This window comes from Carcharodon carcharias, chromosome 7 (assembly GCF_017639515.1).
Source record: "Carcharodon carcharias isolate sCarCar2 chromosome 7, sCarCar2.pri, whole genome shotgun sequence".
Lineage (NCBI taxonomy): Eukaryota > Metazoa > Chordata > Chondrichthyes > Lamniformes > Lamnidae > Carcharodon > Carcharodon carcharias.
Genome location: NC_054473.1, coordinates 53,504,452 through 53,516,996, shown reverse-complemented (window position 1 = coordinate 53,516,996; position 12,545 = coordinate 53,504,452). Strand labels below are relative to the sequence as shown.

Below are 12,545 nucleotides of genomic sequence, written 5' to 3'. Positions count from 1 at the left end.
TACGCTCTGTTCTCCACCTTGCCTTTCTCACTGCTGCATTCTGTTCTTGAACTTGCCTTTCTCACTGCTGCACTCTGTTCTTGAACTTGCCTTTCTCACTGCTGCACTCTGTTCTTGAACTTGCCTTTCTCACTGCTGCACTCTGTTCTTGGCCTTGCCTTTCTCATTGCTGTGCTCTGTGCTTGATCTCACCTTTCTCACTGCTGCACTCTGTTCTTGGCCTTGCCTTTCTCATTGCTGTGCTCTGTGCTTGATCTCACCTTTCTCACTGCTGCACTCTGTTCTTGGCCTTGCCTTTCTCATTGCTGTGCTCTGTGCTTGATCTCACCTTTCTCACTGCTGCACTCTGTTCTGACACTTTCCTCTGCGTGGACCTGGCTTGTGTGCGGTAACAAGCGAACTCCGTATTTTACTCCTTGTCTTAATATGCGCTGTCTGTAAGGGCATACATAACCAAGAGCACCCAAGTGACCTAACAGACTTTGATTTCTGTCAAGACAGAGAGAGTTAATCTGCTCTTCCTAGAAAGGAGTTACTATTGATTGTCAATTGTTGATATTATTACTGACTAACACTGATTGACCTTAAGTGTGCAGAGCTGTCTACTTTAGTGCTTTAATTTAAAGGAGGTTTCCCTACTTTCACTTAACCTATCTGGATGACACTGGTACCAGAGGACCTCATCCCCTTCTGTGGATCAGACCCTGTAGTTATCATTTGAAGCATTAATTTTCCCCAGGAGGACTTTAAGTTTAACTTTAACACCTATGTGTTCTTTTGTATTATTGTTGTTGACATCTTTTGATGATCTGCTTCTATCACTGCTTGTTTGTCCCTACAACCACACCCCCCCCCCCACCTCTCTCTCTCTCTCTCTCTCTCTCCGCCCCCCACACACACACATCTTAAACCAGCTTATATTTCAACTCTTTCTTGGACTCGAACTCAAGTTCTGTCGAAGGGTCATGAGGACTCGAAACGTCAACTCTTTTCTTCTCCGCCGATGCTGCCAGACCTGCTGAGTTTTTCCAGGTAATTCTGTTTTTGTTTTTGTTGTGGACAGATTTTGTGCCGTATAACTTTTACTGTCCTAGAATTTCTCAAGAGGTATTTCACACAGATAAGGAGAGGTGCCACCTTAAAGTGGTTTGAATTAGGGTTAATGGTTTCTCATACTAGGAAGGAATATCTGTATGAAGTCATTACTTAGGACTTTTTATGACTTTAATTTCTTTATGGCAATTAACTCAAAATATATACCAATACTAAAACTTGCTAGCATTAAGTTGCATTTTGTGAATGTTAGGTCTAACACATAGCATAATGTCATCTCTTCATATAGTTAGACCTTCCCCCCTTTCCCTCTCTACATTATCCTGTTAGCTTGGAGGGTGGGGTGGACATAGTTGATCCAGCTCCTTGATGGTCATTCTAGGAAGGGCCTTTCAAATAGTGAATTTCTTTCTTTCCATATCTGTACCACATCTTCTGAATCATGGCACATGTGAGCAAATCATATTCAAGAACACTGTGTCTGGCCAGTTGGCCAACTCTGTGATGTTGTAGCTATCCACCAGGCTAAATGTAGGTCTTCTTCTCCCTGACTGTGCTTAGAATTAAGCTGAAAACCAATTTAAGATTATCAATTGGAATCGCGGTATGGCTCACTTATGCATGGAACAAGCCACATATTTTTGCACACAGAGGGCCCTGTCCTTTGCAGACAGAGGGAGTATGTCCACGCATTGCGCCCTTCCCAACTAAACAAAAGCTTTGGGGACAGCCATTCCCTGGTTCATTCCCCATGCCAATGCCTTGACCGATCAAAGTCGACCTGCCTGGTTTGGATTTAAACAAAAGCCTGGCAGTTAACTGTTCGTTGCTATATTCTCCAGGGCAATGCCTCTACCAATCAGAGTCCACTTGCCTACCAGTCCATACTGTCTTCTTATGCAGTATATGTTGTTGTTCCCTTTACTGTTGGTTTATCTTGCGAGCTGTCCTGATGAGTAAAAGACAAAAAGCTTTGATAGCATGTCTCTTTTTTCAGTAATACTCAAGTTCTGTACTACCAAACAACTATTTTCTACTATAGTAATATTTCACTGCTATAATATCTTTTTAGAAAGCTATGTAAGCTTACATCCAAAAAAATGTTGTGTTATATCATTTAATATTCTCAAAATTATAAAGTTTGCATCATTAAATGAGCCAGTGTTCTAAAGTTGCATTGAAATTTTATGAACTATTTCATACTTGTTTTCAGTTTTGAAAAATCAACTTGTCAATTAAAAAATTAAACATGAAATTGACAAATAAAGCTGTAAGTTGTTTGGAGTGCATCGTGATACAGCTGTTTTTTATTTAATTGCATTGTACTTTATGATTTTCATGCTTCAAAAAAATCCCTGAAATATCATCTAAGCAGGAATCATGATTAGCTTTTCAATCAGAATCTCTTAAATAAAATGTATAATGTTTTCTTCAGTCTAACTTCGCTTTTCAAGTGCAATTTCACACCAAATATAGTATCTTATTTATCATTTCATTGACCTTAATCTTCTCAACAAGCATGCACCCTGAAGAATCTGGACGTATATTGAAATTATTGAACACATGCTGATCTAACTACTTGTTTCACGCAAATCCAAATAAAATCAGAAGAGTAAATTGCTTTGAAGCTAAATGGTACACCATTATAGAAAATGATGTGCTGAATAAAATCCATAACTTTATTTTGTTTGAAATTAACTTTGAAAAGTCTTTCATATTGGCTAGCAACTGCTAGTATCTGGTGATGTCAAATAAATGCTACCAGTTGGTTTGTGCTTTAAGTACTGACATTAGACATTGTATTAACCTGAGTCAGCATAGTTTCTAAATCTATTTTCTTTCATTGCCTCGCTGCATTGAAAAAAGGTGAAAAATTGAGATGGGTGGAAGAGACTAAATGGTCTTTTAGTTGCTACTGTTAATTATATTATGTTTTATTGTATAATGTAGTCTTTACATTGCCCATCTTTTACTTCTCTCAGGGACATTAGATTTTTAGAGCAACTGAAAATAACGTACAATTCGGACATTTTTATCTCCATACATGGAGCTGGACTGACTCACCTGCTTTTTCTACCTGACTGGGCTGTCGTTTTTGAATTGTATGTATTTCATTTTTTTAAATATATCCTTATAAACATTTATGCTGCATGTGTTAATATGGCTTTTCCGTGTAATTTTATTTAAGTGGCAATACCAACCTTCTGTTGATGTATCTGTTTAAAAATTGAACTGTGTTTGCACATAATTATGGTAAAGCAGGTGAATTGATAGATTTCAAGATTAGGTTAGGTTTTCCCAATCTAGAATATCTGTCAGGTGTTAGCTGCTTCTGCTACTTCACGTTTCAGTAAAAAAAAATCCTTCCCTTTTATCCCTGCCTTTCATGGAGATTGTGACTTTTGTTCCCATGTATCTGCGAGTGCCAGGAGTCCCCCTGTACCTTACTGTTTCCTCAAGTGTGTGCCTTGACCAGAGGTGTCTGAGCTTTTTGTTTTTGTGGGTCGTATTGATGAGTACATGGAACCTTGAGAACACATATAGGGTAAAATTTTTAGCTCAGTGGGGTGGGCGTGCATCCGACCCACTCAAGTGTAAAATGATGCGCGTTGATGTCAGTCAAGTGTCCCGACGTCATTGCGCAGTTGAGTGATATTTCATTCGCCGGGCGTGCGCCGGAGTCGGCAGCACACCTGCCGACAATTAAAAGACCTGTTAAGGCCATTAAATTATCAATTAAGTTGGATTTTTCGCTGCCCGTTGGCGGGCAGGCGAAAAGCCCAAGCGGCCTTTGTACTTTTTAGGAAACCTCATTCACTGGCAGGATGAGGTTTCCTAAAGCAAATGTAAATAAAATAAAAATTTTAAATCTTAATTAGTGGTATGTCCCTGCTCATATGCCAGAGTCAGATGAGAGTACATGTTTCATTACATTTTTATTTTCATTTTTTTTATATAACTCCCTGTCTCCCTGAGGCAGCTCTGTGCCTCAGGGAGATTATGAAGCGTGCATTCGGCCACATGCACGAAGTTCACGCTTGTTGCGCTTGTCCTTCTCTCCCTGCCCGCATAGGCAGCGCTGAGCACTGCCGCTCGCATTTCATGCTGGGCTGGCCTTAATTGGCCTGCCAGCGTGAAATCACCTTCCGGCCCCAATTGTGGGCACAGTCGGCTTCCCGACTGCCCCCACCAGTCCCTGCTGAGCCTGCCCGACACGGGTGAAATTCTGCCCATAAAGATTTAAATCTATGTGACCATTAGTTTGTATGTATTTCAGTCTTCAGATAGTAACAGATCATGGTATTCTGATTTATCATGTATCCATCAATAAGACAAAGCTGCAAAATTCCCAGGGCCACAAAATTCTAAAAGGACAAACTAGCAATAGGAAATATAAAACTATAAAAATAAATAGGACAGAGCGCATGTTCTTTGAGTACTGAATGGACAGGTGAACTCGCCTGATCTAAGCAGTTAATATCAGAATATTATTGAACTGTGCACTATTATAATTAAACTCGATCTTGTGTTCACACAACCGCACTTAAAAAATTAGGTGAGAAGTTGTTATTTGTCTATTCTCATGTGCCCAGATGCCCAAAAATGGGAATTGGCATTGGCCTGGGAAAAGATTCCCTGCTTGATTACCCTCTTTGATGCAAAACAGTGTACAGCATAAAGTAAACCAAAAAAATGGATGGGGAAGTTGAGTACATTTTAAGTTAGAAAATTAGAACCATAGAACCATAGAAAAGTTGCAGCACAGAAGGAGGCCATTCGGCCCATCTTATCCATGCCAGCCCGAGGACACCCAGGTGCCCTTTCTAATTCCACCTTCCTGCACCCGGCCCATTGCCCAGCAGCTTACAGTACCTAAAGTACTCCAGGTACTTTTAAAACGAGTTTAGAGTTTCTGCCTCTACCACCAACTTGGGCAGCGAATTCCAGACACCCACTACCCTCTGCATAAAAAAGTTCTTCCTCATGTCTCCCCTACACCTTCTGCCACTTATCTTGAATCTATGTCCCCTGGTTCTAGAATTCTCCACCAAGGGAAACAATTTTATCCTGTCCACTCTATCTATTCCCCTCATAATTTTGTACACCTCAATCAAGTCACCTCTCAGCCTTCTTTGTTCTAAGGAAAATAACCCCAACTTATCCAATCTCTCCTCGTAGCCACACTTTTCTAACCCTTCTTGTAACTCTTTCCAGAGCTATTACGTTCTTCCTATAATGTGGTGACCAGAACTGCACACAATACTCCAATTGTGGCCTCACCAGTGTTTTATACAATTCCAACATTATATCCTTACTTTTATATTCTATACCTCTGCCAATGAAGGAGAGCATTCCATATACCTTCTTTACAATCTTGTGTACTTGAACCGCTGCCTTCAGGGACCTGTGTACTTGTACGCCAAAATCTCTCACTTCATCTACCCCTCTTAGTTTATTCCCATTTATTGTGTAATCCCTGTAACTGTTTGACCTCCCTAAGCGTAGGACCTCACACTTCTGTATGTTAAAATCCATCTGCCACTTTACCACCCACTCCACCAACCCACCTATATCGTTTGGAGATTATGGCTATCCTCTACACTATCCACTACTCAGCCAATCTTTGTGTCATCTGCAAATTTTCCAATCGTGCCCCCCAAATTCATGTCCAAATCGTTAATATATAACACAAACAGCAAGAGTCCCAACACCGAGCCCTGCGGAACACCGCTTGAGACAACTTTCCATTCGCAAGGGCATCCATCGACTGTTACCCTTTGTTTCCTGTTACAAAGCCAACCTTTTATCCAGTTTGCCACATTACCCATGGGCTTTTACTTTCCTGACCAATCTGCTATGTGGGACCTTGTCCAATGCCTTGCTAAAATCCATGTACACAACATTCACTGCACTACCTTCATCAACCCTTCTTGTCGCTTCCTCAAAGAATTCAATCAAATTTGTGAGGCAAGACCTTCCTTTAACAAATCCATGCTGACCATCCCTGACTAGTCCATGCCTTTCCACATGTCAATTAATCCTATCTCTCAGGATTGATTCTACTAATTTGCTCACCACCAATGTAGGACTAACTGGCCTATAATTGTTTGGCATTTCCTTTGATCCCTTTTTAAACAATGGAACTACCTTTGCATTTCTCCAGTCCTTCAGTACCTCCCTTGTATCTTATGAAGATTGGAAAATCATCCTCAGAGCATCTGCTATCTCCTCCCTGACTTCCTTCAGCAGCCTTGGAAACAATCCATCTGTCCCTGGTGACTTATCAACTTTCAAGGATTTCAACCCCTCAAGTACTTCTTTATGACTATCCCATCCAATATCTCGCAGTGTTCCTCCTGGACTACTGTATCTACATCCTCCCTTTCCTTTGTAAACGTGGAGACAAAATATTCATTCAAAACCCTTCCCACAGCCTCTGCATCTACACACAAGTTTCCATCTTCATCTCTGATAGGTCCCACTTTTTCCTTAACTAACCTTTTAGCATTAATGTATTAGTAAAACATCTTTGGGTTATCTTTAACTTTACTTGCTAATCTTTTTTCATGCCCTCTCTTTGATTTCCTTATTTACTTTTTCACTTTGTCCCTGCACTTCCTATATTTGTCTAGACTATCTGCAGTGCTTTGTTCTTTGTGGCTATCGTATACTTTCTTTTTCTGTTTGATCTCCCCCTGTATTCCTCTAGACAACCAGGGGGGTCTAGATTTTGCAGTACTACTCTTATTTTTGTAGATGGCATGTCTACTTTGTATAATTAGGATCTCGCTTTTCAGTGCTTCCCACTGGTTTTCCACTGTTTTATCCTCCAGCAGTGCTGTCCAGTCCACCTCAGCCAAGTCCCTTCTCATTTCTGCAAAATTTGCCTTCCCCCAGTTCAAGACTTTTACTCCTGCCTTATGTCTGTCCTTTTCCATGGTAATGCTAAATCTAACTGAATTGTGATCACTGTCCCAAATATAGTCGCCAACTGTCACTTCACCCACTTGCCCTTTTTCATTCCCCAAGACTATGTCTAGAATTGCATCTCCGCTCGTTGGGGTTGTCACCAATTGGTTGAAAACATTTTCCTGGACACATTGCATGAATTTTTCTCCCTCAGTACCCCTTATATTGTTTGAATCCCAGTTGATATTCGGATAGTTGAAGTCTCCTATTATTATTGCCCTTTTGTTCTTACAACCAGAAATTTGCCTACATATTTGTTCTCCTATCTTCCTTTCACTATTTGGGGGTCTGTAGTATACTCCCAGTAGTGTGACTGCCCCTTTTTTATTTCTAAGCTCAATCCATAAATCCTCGTTTGTTGACCCATTTAGTATATCATCCCTTCTCACAACTGGAATTGATTCTTTAACCATTAGTGCTACACCCCCTCCTTTTTTTATCTCCTACCCTATCATGTCTGAAGACTCTATAATCAGGAATATTAAGCTGCAAGTTTTGTCCCTCCTTTAGCCAGGTTTCCATTTTGGAATGACATCCTACTGCTATGTGCAGTACCTGTGCCCTTAACTCATCTACCTTGTTTGTAATACTCCTTGCATTGACGTATAAACAGTTTAACCCCGTCAATTTCCCTTGCTGGACACTTTGTAAACTTTGCTTCTCCTGTAACTCCATGTCTATCACAACGTCCCTAGCTAATGTTCTACCTCCGTTTTTCTGATCTGAATCTGACCTATCTGATCCTACTCCTGGGATCCCATCCCCCTGCCACACTTGTTTAAATACTCCTCAACAGAACTAGCAAAAGCCCCCGCAAGGGCACTGGTCCCAGCTCTGCATGGCTGCAGCCTGTCTGGTTTGTACAGGTCCCACCTTCCCCAGAACCGGTCCCAGTGCCTCAAGAATCTGAATCCCTCCCGGTTACACCATCTCTCCAGCCACGTGTTCATTTGGTCTATCCTCTTATTCCTGCTCTCGCTAGCATGTGGAACTGGGAGTAATCCTGAGATTACTACATTTGAGGTCCTGCATTTTATCTCCTAACTTCCTGTACTGAGCTTGCAAGTCCTCATCCCTTAATTTACCTATGTGTACCACGCCCACTGGCTACTTACCTTCCCTCCCCAGAATGTCATGCAGCCGCTCCGTGACATCCTGGACCTTGGCACCAGGGAGGCAAGATACCTTCCTTGATTCACGTTTGCGGCCACAGAAGCATCTGTCTGTGCCCCTAACTTTTGAATCCCCTATCACTATAGCCCTGTCACTTGTTTTCCTCCCTCCCCTCTAAGCAGCAGAGCCACCTACGGTGCCATGAACTTGGCTGTTGCTGCTTTCCCCTGAGAGGCCATCCCCCCCAACAGTATCCAGAGTGGTATATCTGTTAGGGAGGGGGAAGACCACAGGGGACTCCTGCATTACCTTCCTGATTCTTTTACTCTTCCTGATGGTCACCCATTCCCTTTCTGCCTGTGTAATCTTCACCTGCGGTGTGACCACCTCGCTAAACGTGCTATCCATGACTTGCTCAGCATTGCGGATGCTCCACAATGAGTCCACCCACAGCTCCAGCTCCGAAATCTGGTTAGCTAGACGCTGCATTTGGACACACCTTCTGCACATATGGTCACCAGAGACGCTGGAAGCGTCCCTCATTTCCCACATCCTGCAGGAAGAGCATATCACAGGTTTGAGTTCTCCTGCCATGACGTCCCTCTCGATTAAGCTAGTTACTTCCTTAAAAAATACGCTAGCTCAGGGCCTTATTTATGTTAGCTAGGGACCTTGTTTCTTGACTAATTATACTTGTACAGCACTACTCTATACTTTTTTTTTAGCTCCTACCTCAGTATTAGGCAATGAATTACTTTAATAGATTGAAAAAAAAATTGCAGTACACTAATCAGTTATTTACCTTTTTCTGCTGAATTTGCTGAAGCAATGGCTTCACATTTTTGCACTCGTTTTTTTCTGTTGTTAATGCCATTTAGAATAGAGGTGACCATTTGCAATCAAGCTATGTGGAACAGAGTGCGGTGGATTTTTCTCTTGATCAATGCAGACAAAGCACTATAACAGGCATTACAGTAAATGTGTGGTGCTTTGCCAGTGTATCAGCTTGTATCATTTAGTGACTTTTTTTACTTGAGTCAGAAGGTTGTAGTTTCAAGTCACATTCCAGGACTTGAGCACAAATCTGGGCTGATATTTCATGCAGCGCTGAAGGAGTGCTGTATTGATGGAGGTGCCATCTTAGGAAAGGACATCAAACCAAAGCTTTGTCTGTTTGCTTTAGTGGTACAAGTGGATGTAAAAACATCTTACAGAATAAGTTAAAGAACAGTAAGGAGTTCACATGGAGTAATGTCCCTCCCTCAACCGTCACTAAAAACAGGCTAACTCATCAAGTATCTCACTATTTATTGACTATAACTGCATTCAAATGGCTGCTGCATTTGTCGACATAAAAGTGACTGCACATCAAAATGAATGAATTGGTTATGAAACACTTGGGTACATTTCGAGATTTGATAAGGTTGTTATATTAATGCAAGTTCTTTTTTCAGGTATAACTGTGAAGATGAGCGCTGCTATTTGGATTTGGCTCGACTCCGAGGAATTCATTATATGACTTGGGAAAAAAGTGACAAAGTCATATCTCAGGATAAGGTTTGTGCTAATTTTATTGTCACCTGTGATCTACAACCAGGTCTTCAAATCATATTCAATAAATTAACCTAAAGGAAATAATGTGATAGTGAACTGATTTAATTTTAAAGCTTTACAAAAATTAATCAAAGAATAAAGAAAAATAACCTTAACTAAATTAATCAACCAAAGTGAACCTAAGACACAAAGAGCCATATTTTTCTATATGTAAAAATTAAGAAAACATATTTTTTCTATACTGTTTTAATTGACCAGTGACAGTTTAGAAAAATCAATTTCTTTAACAGTACACATGAGAAAATATTCTCAAATGCTACCAGCTGATAACTTTTTTCACCTCTCGTTGTGAGATACATCCCCTTTGCAGCAGCAAGATTACCATTCTGACTAAGGCTAACTTACATCAAATAGAGTTTGAATTAGCACTCATTGTCTTTATGGAGCATTGGCACACCACGCAATGCATTTATTAACTGGTCCATGTGTCTTGGTGAGAGAGATCAAGATGCAGCATCTTGAAATGCTTCATGTGATTTTGATTTCCACTGAAATTAAATTCATACGGTCATTATGGCACAGTAAGTCCATGCTAGCTCTTCATAGAGCAATCCAGTCAGCCCAATTCCCCCGCTCCATCCCCATAGTTCTGCAAATTTATTTCCCTCAAGTGCCCATCCAAATTTCTGCTTCCATCGCCCTCATAGGTAGCTAGTTTCAGGTCATCATCACTCACTGTGTGAACAAAGTTCTTCCTCACATCCTGTCTCCGTCTCTTGTCTAAAACCTTAAGTCTCCCTTAGACCATGTACCATCAACTAACAGGAACAGCTTTTTTGTCTACCGTATCCAAACCATCAGAATCATGTACAGCTCTATCAAATCTCCCCTCAATTTCCTTTGGTCCAGAAAATTAACTCAGAAAAGGAAAAGAAAGAGGGAAGAATGGAGGGGATAGCCTGTAGATTTTTAAAAATTTATCTTATAATATTATGAAATAGCACCCTTCAGAATACCTGGAAAACCCATCCACCATTTAAAATGCATGGAAAAAATGAATTAATTGAGACCCAATTATGTAACCATCTGCAAGGTTTGAATTTTGTTTAACTGTAACATCATTCTTAATCAATTTGTTCTTCATCTTTCATCATTGTTCCTGTTAACTAGTGAGCTCGACTCGAGCAACCTGCCTAGATGCTAATAGAAAATGAGGTATGTCTGTGACTTGGTGGTGGTTGTGCTTTGTAGAGGTACGCTAGCACCAACCATGGCCCGTTTATAAAGTACGCCATTGTCATTGGTCCCAATGTAAATATTAGGACAATGTGTTTAAGGCAGAAGATAACTCTATAAGTAGGTGCTTACCTATAGGTGCCCTTCATTTCTTTAGAGTTTGTAAGTTTCAGCTTTTAAAATCATTGTTTATAAAACCCCTTCATGGAGTCCAATATTTCAGCTGTCTCTTTTTCCAAAAATTGATGAGCAGGAAAAGGCCAGCTGGTCCATCAAGGTTGCCCCATACACTGTTATAGCTGAAGCATTGTGACTAGACAGTGCCCCCCCTCCCTGCCTCCCCCACTCCACTCCCCTCAAAATAATCTCCTGGGAGAGACAAAATAATGAAAAAAAATACTGATCCAATAAGGGAAAAAATAACCTGTAAAATTTGACTCCATCCGTCTCAGGTGATTGAAACCAGTCTGGGATATTACATGGGCCAAATGTTATCTATACAGATGTTTACCTTCTATACGATGGGATCTCTGCCCCAATCAAGAACTTGATCCAGCTCTCTATTAAAGACATGCAGAGTCATGGCCCACAATACCAGCTGGCAATGTAATCCCAGAGGCTGAATATCTTCTGGGAAAGGAAGAACTACCTTACATCCATTTTATTCCTACTCTGGCAGTTTAAATTCATGTCCCTAGTCCTGCTCAATCTGTTAAACTGGAATAACCAAGTGATTGCATGGGGGGAAAACCTGCTAAAGAGACCTTTTTGAAGTATATCCATTCCATCACAGCATACAAAAAATTATTGCTGCTATTCTTGAAAAGAATCCTTTGTCATTGTCTGATATCTACAGTGAAGAACAATGCCTTCTTCCTTATTGCACTACTTTAATTTCCCCCATCTCTAGAATTTGACAGAATCTCTTGATTTAATAGTTCATCAACTTTCTTTCCAATTTAATTCATGTAGGGTCATCATCCAACCCTCGGAGACCATCCTAAGTTTACCAACTACTCTTTTGATGTAACTGAATTTATGCGTCTTGTGCTGTCTGCTGCACAGAGAGTAACACAGCACCCAAGATGGCCTTTTACACGCTATCATGATGAATTATGACAACATGTACCTATATAAGCTTAATTTATATATCTGTTTAAATTTTGCAGTTGAATTTTAAAAGGCTATTGGTCACATTTTTAACACTCCTGTAAGGACAAATAAGATTGTCTTTTTAAATGTTACATGTACCATATTAAATGCACCATTCTTGAAATATATTTTCAATTTTTTTTTCTTTGTTCTTGGGTTGTGAGATTCGCTAGCAAGATAAACACTTATTGTCTAACTCAAATTGCCCTTGAGAAGGTGGTGATGCGCTGCCTTCTTGGACCACTGGAGCCCATGTGGTGTAGGCACACCCACAAGCTGATAAGGAGGGAGTTCCAGGGTTTGACCTTGAGTCAGTGAAGGAACGGTGATATATTTCCAAGCCAGGATGTTTTGTGACTTGGATGGAAACGTGCAAGTTGTGGTGTTCCCATGCATCTGCTGCTCTTCTTGGTGATAGGTTGTGTTTGTAAGGTGATGTTGAAGAAGGCTTGGTGAATTGCTGCAGC

The 12,545-nt window shown here is 40.7% G+C and overlaps 1 protein-coding gene across 5 annotated transcripts in view; it reads left to right on the top strand.

The window, feature by feature from the left end:
* The window catches only part of eogt (EGF domain-specific O-linked N-acetylglucosamine (GlcNAc) transferase), an 86,829-nt gene extending 74,627 nt beyond the window's left edge, over positions 1–12,202 (top strand). For all 5 annotated transcript variants that reach the window (XM_041191456.1, XM_041191452.1, XM_041191454.1 and 2 more), the window contains 3 exons: positions 3,036–3,155; positions 9,591–9,693; positions 11,899–12,202. In XM_041191456.1, coding sequence (XP_041047390.1) covers positions 3,036–3,155; positions 9,591–9,693; positions 11,899–12,045 — 370 coding nt within the window. In that variant the 3' untranslated portion in view covers positions 12,046–12,202. The remainder of the gene's footprint in view (positions 1–3,035; positions 3,156–9,590; positions 9,694–11,898) is intronic.
* The last annotated feature ends 343 nt before the right edge of the window (positions 12,203–12,545 follow it).